Here is a 13,794-nt window from a genome sequence, read left to right on the forward strand (position 1 = left end):
ATCCATCTAAGTGGGATGGGAAGGAAGGAAGAAGGGAGGAGAGAGGAAAGAGAGGGATGACAGAAGAGGAGATGGGAGGGAGGAAGAGGAATTAATATACCCTTGCTGGTTTTCAGTTATGACAAAGCACTCAACTGTGATCGCAATAAAACCAGCTTCTTTCAGAGCCAGGAGACATGTGGTGCAGGTCACACTCACTGCAAAGCAGTCACACACACACACACACACACACACACACACACACACAGGCACGCACGCGCACACACACACTAATGTGCATCCCAAGGGGTTTCGTGTGTAATTTATCACATGATACATCATGCACTGATTACATCCAACCTCTCTTTATCTCCCCTTCCCCATTATAATCAATCCTAGTAGATGGGTCTTCTCTACTTTTTCTTCCACACCATATCACTCCATTCACTGCTATATCTGCAGTCCGGGGCTCTACAGTGATCCAGAAACATCCTTCAAAGGCAAGGGCTTCATCAAATCAGTATGTGGGGGAAGTTCGTGACCCTGGAGCGCATTGAAAACAGTGCACAGGACAGGGAGGAGACACAGCCCAGCAGGTGAAGTGAAGTTGTTTCCTTCTACCTTGTGAGTTAGAGATTCTCTAAGGGTGCTTTCAGTGATTTCGAAATAAAAGCTGCAAGAGGCTATTTGCACCACTAGGTGTCAGCCCGGGATAATTTAATCTTCAAAGGCTCAAAGGCATTTTTTTTTTTTTTTTTTTAACACTATCATCTAACAAAGTCAGAGACTCCAAAAAAAATATATAGAGCTCATTAAAATGTGCATATAGTGCAGCGTCTGACACACACCTTTAAATCCCACCTCTCAGGAGGCAGAGGCAGGCAGATCTGTGTAAAAGGAGAAGTTTGTGACCCAGGGCCACATTAAAAATAATACACAGTTGTTTCTTTCCACCTTATGAGTTCCAGTTTCTGAAGTCTGAGTTCAACCTGCAGAAATCACGAGTTACAGGTTTATTTTGAACTTGTCTCAACTTTTGTTTCTTGTACCACCCCCAACACACACACCACCTAGTTATCTTCTGACCTCCGCATGTGTGCATTGTGTTGTAACATTCTTTCACATATCTACAAAAATAAATAAGTAAATAAATGGTGTGCATGGTGAGTTCCAGGCCAGCCATAGTTGATAGCGAGGCCCTGTCTCAAGAGAAATAAAACAATAAAACAAAACATGCAGTGTCTGTGCTCCGTGAATAAAGGATAATCACGGGAAATGCTGGGAGTTTGTTTTTCTTTACATTTCCTCATCAGACTACTTCTGGGAATGTTGTGCACGAAATTCCCAGGATGTTGCAATTGAGAACTCAGTCAGCAATTACGGAGTCTTCTTACATTACAGAGGCGCTGACATTTTCTCTTTCTTAAACTTTCAAATATTGACGATAACTTTGCTTTTGTTCGTAATACTAGACTGGTGCAGGAAGCTGCAGTTAATAGATGGGACAAGGCTGGAAGGAGTAAATTCGAGGCGAAAGTCACTCTCAAACTCAGATTCGTTCTCTGTACTAAAGGCCATTCTGGGACAAGTTGCTATGCTGGGAGAGGGCCACCCTACTGATGGAGATCTGCGGTCACTGCAGTCTCTCTCCACAGCAGTCCATATCCACGACAACAGGTTCCATCCAGACCTGATCCTGGAACAAAACAGGTCCCAGCAGTCGGTTTTCAGTGATCCCCTCCTGATGACTTTCTCGTCCTGTGCAGCCCCAGGAGCGTGGCTGCGAAAGACTCACCCACGGATCAGAGCCCGAGTCTGGTCGGGTCAGGCAAAGGCCAGGTCCACGCGCTAGGGGAGGGAGCACCACCCACCGCCGCCCGAGCGACCCCAGGTGAGTGGGAGCCGGCAGGGGGCGCTGTGCGAGAGGCAGCCGGGGGCGGGGTCTGCGAAGCCCCAAGCGAGCTGCAGGAATCAGGCTCCACTTGGGCTGAAGTCCCAGCCGCGGCTCGTCGTCGGGTCCCACGGAGCAGCGGGTGAGTCCCTCGTGTGGTTCGCAGCCTGCTGCTTGCTTGCTCCTCGCCTCCACGGGCCCCGCGGAACTGTGCGGGCCTGGGAGGGTGACTCGAGCTGGATGTGGTGGGTGCTCAGGGCAGCAGCGGGGTGCTTGGGGACCCCGCCAGGAGCAGGGCTCAGGTCTTTGTAGGGTGGTGGTCACAGTTTGCAGTCAGGTTGGGTTCAGATGGTAAGTTTGCCAACTTGGCAAAGTCTCCTCGAGTTTGCATCGCTGATGAATGGCTGTTACCTTGTGTTGTTTGTTTTGGGCTTCTGGTTTCCTACTTAGTGGAATTTTTTCACTTTGAGTCCTTGGAAACACTGGTCCTAGTCTTTGGGGATTTGGGTGGGATTCTAGTTTTCTCCAAAGTAGTCCAAGCTTTTAAAAACGTTACTGTGATGAAATAAACTGACTGGAATTTGTAGACATAGACTGTAAGTATGCTTCGAATTTGGTTGTGCTTTTTCAGATTTGGTGGGGAGGTGTCCACATATCGGTATTTAATCACCGGAATTTACTTAGCATTAATTATCAGCCCAACGCTTTAAGAATCAACCCTGTGAAGAACACCATACCCTCTCCCAATAACTGAGTGTGGCAAAGCCAAAATACACTTGAAAGTCCCCAAGATGGGACAGACACTGCAACCCACAATGTACTCCAGTCATTGGGTTTCTTGGATTCGAAACTCCTGGCCGAAAACATGAGTCAGTTGGGCTGTGTCAATATTAAGCAGAAACAGCAAGCCAACCATCCCAGACCAGCAAAACAGAAATCATATCATAATCTGTGCTTTCCTTTTAATGGGGAATAGTTGGCGGATATTGGGTCAAATCCCGGAGTTCTTGACATCCTCATGTTGCTGTTTCTTGCTGGGATTGCTGGGCATTCTGATGTAACCCTTTCTCCTGTAGAACTTCAGTTACATGTTTACCTAATGTCTAATGGAAGCCAGCATATTTTATTTAACTGATACTTTGCTTTCCTGGTTTCTGGGCACGCTGTCAACAATCACCCTTACTGACATTTTTTTTTTCTCCCCCTTGGCCTTGATTGCTCCTCAGCATGGTACCTTGCAAACAAATGGCTGGGCACCTCTTGGGGCCACTCTGGCTTTCTACCCAGAATCTGTGTAGTGGTTCTCTGTCAGCAAGTGCTGGCAACCTGCTGCATGTCACAGGACTGGGTGTGGAAGAGAGTTCTCATCCAGTTCCTCTGTCTTTTCCCGAGCCACCATCCATCTATACACTCTTGTCCTTTAAGATGCTTGGCATTACCACACAGCTCTTGCTGGAGAGTTTGCCTGTCCTAAACTGAAAGGATTTTGAGAACAGAAGTCTCATTTAACTTTGTATTCCCCGTGTCTGGCATCATTGTTCAGAATGTGTTTAATGAATTAACAGTGAACAGCTAGCTATAGATTTGTATACATCACTCTTTACAACACTGAACCGCCAGAAATAAAATACGCTCTACACTTAGTAAATTGTTTCTTGTGTTTCATGCATGCTACTCTATTCCTAGACACCCCTCCCAAAGTACTATCTTTATAAGATTACCAAACTACATGAAATAATGTTTTTGAAAGACTGCAAGCCCCTCCAGGACAGGCATGAAGTCTCATTATTTTCCCTTGTTAGTATCTATGTGGACTTAGACTTGTAAATAGTTGTTGAATGGCATACACTTTACCCACAATTCTTTCAAATGACAATGGTCAGCACACAACTCAAACTTTAAAGGGCGGGTTGGGTATTAACTACTGTAATTGAGAAACCCCCAGATCTCTCAGGTGTGTTAAGTACTTAAACTCTTGCCACCAGAACTTGTCCTTTTTTCTTTATTGTTTGGTTTTTCTGTGTGGGCTTTCAAATAAAGAAGTCTTCCATCTTATACAGGGTGTGGCACGGTAGTTTTATGCTACCCTACCCTAGCAAAATATTAAGGATATCTCTTCATTCTCTGCTACGTGAAGATTATATCAGAAGAGGACTTACCTTGCCCACTAGACTTGACTGCCATCCTAAGCCACTCAGTGTGATCACAGGAATTAACTCTGGATGGCCAAGCCTGTGTCATTGTCCCACAACCAGAGGAACAATGTTACATGGGCCAATCAAAACAGTCAATACAACTTTATGTGTCATATAAATCCAAAAGATACTTAGAACCAGAAATACTTTGTTGGTTTTTCTAATAGTCACATAAACACAATAAGCTATGTTATGGATAAGATGCAAGTTGGAACAGGAAGCTCATTCCTGCTTCCTATGAACTTCATATGCTTAGGTTTGGCCTGTGGATGATTTGTACTCACTGCTAGGTGTGGTGGCCTCTAATCCCAGCACTCAGGAAGCAGAGGCAGGTCACTCTCTCAGTCTGAGGCCTGCTCTACATAGCAAGTTCCAGGCCAGCCAAGGCAGTATACTGAGACCCTATCAAAAAAAAAAGGTGTGCAATATAATACATTTATTGTACCTGGAATTTCAGTGCATATCCTCGTATGAGGTCATGCCTGGAACTTTCCACTTGTATCACCACGTCAAGACCCCAGTTTGGCACTTTGGAACAACTTTGTGGTTTTCACATGAGGGGTGCTCAACCTATATTCTAGATAGGTAATTCTGGAAAATTTTCCCAAAGCACCTTAACCAAAAAAAAAAAAATTGGTGTTTGGGAAAGGGAAAGGTAACTCCTCTATTTTTTGTGAAATCCTGAGCTTTAAAACTCGGAAAGTATTCTAAGTATTACAACTCATTCCTAGAAATATTTCTTTCCACTTAATGAAGTCTTACAGGTGGTCCAGACTTCCAAGGTATTTGGAAGTTGTTTTCCACCAACATAACTTATGTGATTAACTTGTTTTTCCTCTTTTGTTTGACAAACTACAGATTGTAGGTGTAATCCTCTAAGAGTGAATTTAGAGCTCACACAAAACAATGAATAATAAGACATCCTGTTATTCCTGAATAAAAAGGGCTAACCCAAGGCTGGGTCGGGCTCTATGAAAGCCCTTAAGGAATAATTTTCTTTGTTTGACTGGCTTATTCTTTATGGAATGGATAAAGAAAGTGGGTCTATCAGTGACTGAGTACAATTCGGCACCACTCTGAAAATAAATGAGCAGCCATGATTTACCAACAGATTTGTGCAAAGGGCACTCTGACCATACAGTCTTTTGGCCCTTGAAGCTTCTGTTCGGTTTCACCTTAATAACCTGTCTCTTCTGCCCACTGCCTTTAGGGCCATTTCAACTTACAGAGCAGTTCATTATTGTTTCGGATTCCATCACCAACCCCAGAAGGCTATGAAACACAAATCTCCTGAAGTTCTGTTTCACAGCCTCCATTGATAGTGTCTTTACTCAAAGCTGAAAACAGATTTCTCATTACATTTTCCTTTAAGGGGAGTGGGCTTTCTTCTGAGAATATGAAGTTAAATCTTCCTGAAGTAAAACATAACAGCTAATCCTTTAAGTTTCATATAGATACGGTTCATTCATTGAACAAACAGTTAACATTAGTGCACTGGTTTGCCACTCTCTAAATGTCCAAACTATTCACTATTGGAATCTTAATTGTATCTGTCTTCTCTCAATCCAAAGTAAATAAATACTTTATATTGTTCCATCAAACAATAGTATCATAAATGGAATAGGCTTTTTTATATTTTCTAGGTGGCATTTTATAGCATTCATGGAGATCAGTAAAGATACTACAAATCAAGCAGAACTTTGGAAAATGAAGCCTGAGAGAAGTCCGGAAGATGACAGTTACTCGGTAAAATAATGACTATAATAGCTAGTAATTAAAATCTATACACACTTCAGTGTACTCTGAATATACTAGTGTTGAGAAAGTGCATTCCATTCTAGTCTGCTGGTCTCTGCACTCGGATGCCTGTGACTAAACCTGGCCAGAGTGAGGGGCAGTGTGGTATAATTGAGTTGACTTGACTAGTTTATCCGGGCATAGCTGAATAACCTTCATTAGGTCCCTGAAAATCCCAGGTCTTGTATTTCTGTACAAAGTGAATGAACTGGGTTAGATCATCTCAGAGCCCTTCCAGTCCTTTCTAACACGTTTAGTTCTAAGTTTAAAAACAAAAGTCACAATGTCCCATATAGCAGTAGTTTTGTAAGCATTTTTATGGGCGCTATGGCAGCTTACAGGACAGACCTCCAAGTAAATGATGACTCAATGTTTAACCAAATAAATTTTCTTCGTGCAAAAAACCACTTGTCCCACTTTGGGTCAACCACAGAATTAAATGTTTCTTACTGCATCATTTGAAAAAATGTCTTAAATCTTTGGTTCCAAAATACTTAACCTTTTTAAAATAGATAAAATGCAATTCTAACAGATTATTTTATTAATTATTCAAAAGGAAAAGGATTAAGAATTACAAACATTTACTCTACAAAAATAACCCTTGTAGAACAAAATCGTTTTCATTTTTCAAGTTAGCTCTCTTACTTGCTGTATCCTAATTTTCACTCTTAACTAGAATATTGTTCTCAGCTAATTCACTTAGGCTATATTAACATGCAGGAGTTCCAGAAGGCCACTTCCTTCCCAAATGGAGTGATTAGAAAGGCATTAATGTCTGACTCAAAGGAAAATTCAGATGGGTTAGAGAGGTCATTCATAAGCACCAGTAATTATGGAGTACTATGTGAATTAAAGTTACTCTGCATACAATGAAATGAGCAAGGTAACCGTGCACGTCATGACAAGCAGCAGAGGGTTCTCCTTTGGCACACATAGAGCTATAAAAATGGGGGAGAAAACTAAGGGATAAGAAGCAAGTGATTCATAAACGAACCTGACATGAAACACTCCATGATCTTAATTTGAATTTTTAATTTGTTTATGCTTCTCCCTTGTGAAAATGACAAATTATATAACACCCATTCTTTTGAATTACTTAATACTGGGAAAAAATGGTGGGCAGCAAAGCATAACTTGCCAGGAAGCAGATTGTGTCTTCAGGAGTTAACTAGTAAATAGCTTTTTCTTTTTTAAATTTCTGATTATATATTCATCTATCACTACTTAGACAAACGACTGTTTTAGAAATATAAAATCAAAGTGCAAGACTGCATAATGAAATTCATATTTCCCCTACAATAATGACACTATTATTCCTGCCAGTCTCATTCCCACCACCACTACATAATGAAATTCATATTTTTCTTTGCTAGTAATGGCCCTATTATCCCTGATTCTTTTCATCTGAATTAATAAATTCACCGTCACTGCCCTTCATAGTTAATTGTCCAGGGACCAATAGAGACATTACAGAACACCTAATATGAAATGCAAGTTTGCTGGTTTTGCCAAAGAATACTGGACCAAAAAACAAACAAACAAAAAAACCACTTTTTTCTTTATTTGACTTCTTAACATTATTCCACTATTTCAAATCTTCAAAAGAGACATGGCTATCTAAGCTTGATTATGAGTGCACCATGTATCTATTGTTTTAAAGAGAGGTGGACTCCAGTTTGGGTAGCAACACTTGCCCAGAACCTTTCCGATAGGTTCCGTTATAAAGGGAGTAGCCAGGGCTGCATGAGACCCTGCCTCAAACACAAAGAGGGAAACAAATAGATAAATGGAGAATTCTAGTGTATCCAGATGCAACTTTGGTCGGTCATACCTAGACTATCCTGTCCTTAGTTGACAGGTATCCACAAGTGAGTTTCTGAATGCCTTTTTTAACTGAGAAGAGCAATGATGGAGTGGGAAGTTATTAGAGTAAAAGAAATCCATTGCTTTGTTCTGTGTTAAGATGTTCCCTTCCTTTCCCTTGTAGACTGAGGACACGGGAGATACCAGAATGCTGAAAAGGCCCGTGCTCTTGCATTTGCAACACACCATCCATGTTGATGCATTTGAATGCCCCTCTGAGCTTCAGCACACCCAGGAATTCTTCCCTCTCTGGCGCTTGCCGATTAGAACCGCCGCCATTATATCCTCTCTGACCTTCCTGTACACTGTCCTGAGGGAAATCGTTTACCCTTTGGTAACTTCCCGTGAACAGTATTTTTATAGAATTCCGATCCTGGTCATTAACAAAGTCTTGCCAGTGGTCTCCATCACCCTCTTGGCGTTGGTTTATTTGCCAGGAGTGATAGCAGCAGTCGTACAACTTCGCAATGGAACCAAGTACAAGAAATTCCCGCCATGGCTGGACAGATGGATGCTGGCAAGGAAGCAGTTCGGGCTTCTCAGCTTCTTTTTTGCGGTGCTGCACGCAGTGTATAGTCTGTCTTACCCAATGAGGCGGTCCTACAGATACAAGCTGCTCAACTGGGCATACAAACAGGTAGGGAGGTGATACTCGCCAGATGAATAATCCAAAGGGTCCAAATGACTTACCAAACTAGCACATCTTGTTCTAGTAACAGCAGTACCCCCAGTATTCCTCATCTTATGCCAAGGAATATTTTTAAACTGGAAGTAAAGAACAGCTTTAACCCACAGATGCTTTACATGGACAGTCATGCTTCAGTCTTGGCATCCTGACATTGTGACTTATTTACCAGAGTTTGCATGGACTTCACAGTTCTGTCAGAGTAAGCCATCAAATAAGTTCACCTATCTGTAAGTATGGTTACATTCCTCTTCTTCCTAGGTTCAACAGAACAAAGAGGATGCCTGGATAGAACATGATGTTTGGAGAATGGAGATTTATGTGTCCCTGGGGATCGTGGGACTCGCCATCCTGGCTCTCTTGGCTGTGACATCTATCCCATCTGTGAGTGACTCTTTAACATGGAGAGAATTCCACTATATTCAGGTCAGTGATGTGCAAAAGATAACACCAGTCTGCTTACAATGTTAAATGTATTGATTTGTTCCATAAAAATTATGTTTTCCAGGAGTAAACACCCTCATACTGTTTAATAATTTCTTCTTACTGTTTTTCTATTGCTTCTCTAAATTATAAGGTGCATTTTGCAGACATAAATAAGAGACATTACTAAAACCAAATATTGTTTCTCACACTTAAAACTTTTTAGATAGCTTGCTGCTCCCATCCAGTAACTATAAATATGAAATTTTAGGAATATCAATGGTTTACTAGCCCCTCTATAAAAACTTTATTTTTTCTAGTCATGACTTTGATGTTATGCTTTATTGACTGAAGGTATTCTGATATCTAGTTTTTTTTTTCTTATATAGAGTCTCACATTTACACCCCAAGCTAGCCTGGAATTTATTATGTAGCCCAGCATAGCCTGAAACTTAAGGCAGTCATCCTATATTGGCTCCCAAGTACTGGAATTATAGGCATGAGCCACCATACCTGGTTCTGTTGTCTAATATTTCAAGATGCCTTTTCTAAGTTACAATTAAATTAGTTTAATCACTTGAACTCTCAAAGTGTCTGGAATTCAGAATCCTGTCATAAACTCACATATCTTCTAGGTAGGAGTCCACACTTAAAAAGAACAATGGACCAAAGAGCTCAAATGGAACAAAGGCCAAGGAGCTCACCTTAATTCAGTCATAAGTAACTGCCAAAACATTTTGAAGTCGTAGTCTTAACTTTTATGGGTAGGTAGTTTGGGAAATTTCCACACAGTCTCTTCTGCATCTCTGAGAGACAGAGGGGCACTCTGATAAGGCTTCAAAGTTTCTTTTACCCCAGCATGCCTTAGACTCCATACCACATTCTCCCAGAAAAGTATTTTCTGATTTTTGTGTTTGGCCGGTGGTCATTGAAGTCCCATCTCCCTCCTGAAATTCTTACTTACTTTGCTTTTCTGTCACATGTACACTTTTCCATATTAATCTGAATCTGGGCACTGCACCTTGACAAATCCACCATGATGTCTGTGCACTACATGACCTGTAAGAAGATAACACCTGTTTCGGAAAGTTAATCTTCACACAATCAAGAGCATCTTTCTGTCACAAACTCAGAAACTTCACCTGGAGTGAGAATTGGTAACACTACAATTTTACCTCCACAGTTCATATCCTAAAAATAAAAACCTAGCTGTTTAATTGAGGCATAAGATTACAGCTGAATAATTGAGATGTATTCATTTTTGTCAGGCTAATGACCATTTCCAATAAGAGAGGTCTAGAAGAATCTTGTCAGAATGCCTTAAAAGTATGTCGGTGGACAACTCTGAATAGCTTTCTCTCTGTTTAATGTCAGAGTGTTTCAACAAGTTGAAATTGTTCTTCATATCTTCTGGATTTGGTTTGTTCAAACACTGAAATTATTCCCAGTGTTTCTTCCATGTTATCAGAATACATGATGTTTTAAAAAACATACATCTCCATGGAGTTCAAGGACAACTTAATCTACATAGTGAATTTTAGACTAGTGAGAACTACATAGTGAGGCTCTGCCTCAAGTGTGTGTGTGTGTGTGTGTGTGTGTGTGTGTGTGTGTGTGTGTGTGTACACTGACAACAAACACTGAAGAGGCTGTGAGAAAATGGAAACCCTCAGTCACTGTTGATGGGATTACAAACTGGTTCTGCCACTCTGGATATAAAAATGGAGAATTCTCAAAAAAAAAAAAAAAAAAAAAGAGCCAAATAAAAATAACACTAGCATTTGCCCCAGCTGTACACACCTTGTCATATGCAAAAAAGATTCAACTTTCTCCTCCACAGATGCATGCCCAGCCAACTTCTTCTCATGTCTGTTTTGAAGTACTTGTAGGCACATCTTTCTTGAATCCGCACATCTTTAATCCCAGCTCTCTGGAGACAGAGGCAGGCAGATTCCAATGAGTCCCTAGCCAGCCTGGTCTACACAGTGAGTAACAGAATAGCCAGTGACACACTTTGAGACCATCTCAATTTATTTTTCTTTTGGTTAAAAATAAAAAAGTTCCTGTGCCAGTTCTCTTCTGCTGGCACTCAGACAAAGGAGAAAGCATCTTTACCAGCACCCATTTCTGAGATGACTAAACAAATATTTTAACTGGCCACACATTTGCCTTACTACTTTTTCTAGCATCATCTAGAATGTACAATTTGTGATGTCAATAGACCTCTCTAAGGTTGATAGACCAATGATTTTATCTCTTTTTTTTTTAAGCATAGGTCATCAGGAAAAAATATATTTTAAAAAGTGGTAGATTTAGGAGGCTCATATAAAATATCAGGATGACATTATTCTATATGAAGGGAGAAATCTATAACAGCTTCTTCTATCTCCTTTACTAAAACCTTTTGCTTGGCATTAAAAAATGATTCATTGGCAAAATGTACACACACACCACATAAAGTCCATTTTCATATTATTTTACAAAATTAAAATAACATAAGTTGATAAAGGTCACTGAAGTCAGAATGATCTTTTCTATTGTATTCTTTAATCAGTTCATTAATATTCATTGAACACTTAGCATGTTCAAATCATCGTGTTGTTTTCTGCCAGGACCCTGCTATAATATAGTTTGTAATTTTAGATATTGCCTGATAGGCAAAGTTAAAAAAAAGTCAACAAGACAAAACATCATATGCAAATGTCATAATGAGCTCGGGGATATTGGTCAGTGGTCAAGTGCTTAGCTAGCATGCACATGGCCCTAGTTTTGATTCCCATCACCACCAATAAAACAGAAGCATCTTAAGAAAGACATCTTAAACAGAATGGCAGAGAAGGCACAGAAACTAAAAGAAAGTTAATGACTTTTCAACTTACCTTAGAAACAAGAACAGCTGCCAAAAAGTTATATGGTGAGGACAACATATAAAAAGAATAGAAAGGTATGAATGGATCTTGTTGAAAAACATGTTGGGCAGTGGTGGTGCCCACCTTTAATCCCAGCACTCAAGAGGCAGAGGCAGGCAGATCTCTGTGAGACCAGCCTAGTCTACAAAAGCTAATTCCAGGACAGCCTCCAAAGCTAAAGAGAAACTGTCTCAAGAAGCCAAAAGAAAAAAAAGAAAGAAAGCAAGGAAGGAAAGGATGAAGGAAGGAAGGAAGAAAGAGAAGAGAAGAAAATAAAATTATGTTGGGAAAATAACTATAGATGGATGAAAGGATTTCCAACCAACAGAACAAATCCCAGCAGGGTAGGGTGGACCTGACTATTACTGAATCAACCTTTGTCATAATGATTTTTTTCCCCTTTTGCAGAGCAAACTGGGAATTGTCTCTCTTCTTCTGGGCACAGTACATGCTTTGATTTTTGCCTGGAATAAATGGGTAGATATCAGTCAGTTTGTCTGGTACATGCCTCCAACTTTTATGATAGCTGTTTTCCTTCCAACTGTTGTCCTGATATGCAAAGTTGTGCTCTCCTTGCCCTGCTTGAGGAAGAAGATACTGAAGATTAGATGTGGTTGGGAAGATTCCAGCAAAGTAAGCAGAACGGAGATGGCCTCCAGGCTGTAGAATTACTCAATATTGATGGTTTATTATAAACATCTCAAGTTTGTGTTTGTTAATAAAATGAATACTTCAGGGTCATGTTTTGGTTTGTATTACAACTATTTATTTACTTGGTCTGTGTGTGAGCACATGAGAGCTGCAACATACATGTGGTGATCAGCAGGACAAACTGTGGCAGTCAATTCTCTTCTTACACACATAAGGCCAGGACTCGAACCCATGCCATCAGGCTTGTCAGCAAGCACTTTCACCTGTTGATCCACCTCACTCTCATGGGCCCTACTTCAGTATTCTTTTATCTGTGCATGGGTGATGCATTTGGAATTGCTATATTTTCTGACAGAATTAATTCAAAGTAGCTAGAACCAGTCTTTAGCATATTCTCTCTGTGGTATGGCTAAGCATAACTAAACTATCAGGCTTGTCAGAATACATACATTAAAAAAAACCTTGAAATATCAGTTTTTACCATCTGTTTTCAGATTTATTTTGTTATGTGTATGAGTGTTTTCTTATATGCATATGTGTGTACATGCCTTGTGTCCTCAGAGGCCAGAAAAGCAAGTTGGATTCCCTAGAATTGGAGTTAAGAGTTAGCTGTTAGCCACAGTGTTAATACTCAGAACTGAACCCAAATCTTCTGCAAGAGCAAATGTTTTAACTGCTAAGCTATATCCAACAATTTGGTATTTTGATGGTTACATATTTATGGAATGCAGAAGAATATTCTAGTACATGTAGACAATAATAATGGTCAAATCAGGGCAGTTAGCATGTAATAGTTGTATATTTCTATGATATATAGCATGATTATTGTTAAAGAACTTTATTCTGATGTAGTCAGGTTTTATTCATGAAATACTTGACTTAACAAGATACATCTGTCTACAGAAATAGAGCAACAAAGTTAATATCATATACACATCCAAGCCATGCAAAATGCCATCATACAGGAGGAAAAGTAAATTCCTTAAGTCAGTAGAACTTACATACTTTGGCAAAAAAAAAGTACTCCAGGAGTGAGTTCCTGAAGAGCAGAGTGATCAGCTCTAAGTCTTCCTAACACAACTCAACACTCCAAGACTTTTAGAATTAGAAAATGTCATCAGCGTTATCTTTTATACCCATTTATTAGGATTATAGACAACAGAGTGAAAATTAGAAAGTAAAAAAAAAAAAAAAAAATCCTAGTACATTCCTTAGCTAGATTATGGGTTTCTTTTAAATATTTTGTTCTTTTACAAAGATTGTTTTCTTTTGTGATAGAAAGTGAGTAAGAAGCCTCCTACATATAAATCTCAATTCAGTGAATGTGAGCTCCAAAATTCATTACGCATGTTTGTGGGTATAAACATTGAATCATCACTGATGTGACCTTGGCAATGATTC

The 13,794-nt window shown here is 40.0% G+C and overlaps 1 protein-coding gene across 1 annotated transcript; it reads left to right on the forward strand.

The window, feature by feature from the left end:
- The first annotated feature begins 5,719 nt into the window (after positions 1-5,719).
- Steap1 (STEAP family member 1) lies at positions 5,720-12,483 on the forward strand. The gene is made up of 4 exons (XM_051174594.1): positions 5,720-5,811; positions 7,850-8,362; positions 8,672-8,836; positions 12,151-12,483. The coding sequence occupies exons 1-4, from the start codon at positions 5,728-5,730 to the stop codon at positions 12,406-12,408; spliced, it is 1,020 nt and encodes a 339-aa protein (XP_051030551.1). The 5' UTR covers positions 5,720-5,727; the 3' UTR covers positions 12,409-12,483.
- The last annotated feature ends 1,311 nt before the right edge of the window (positions 12,484-13,794 follow it).

The sequence above is a fragment of the Phodopus roborovskii genome, unplaced genomic scaffold (assembly GCF_943737965.1).
Source record: "Phodopus roborovskii unplaced genomic scaffold, PHOROB, whole genome shotgun sequence".
Taxonomy (NCBI): Eukaryota; Metazoa; Chordata; class Mammalia; order Rodentia; family Cricetidae; genus Phodopus; species Phodopus roborovskii.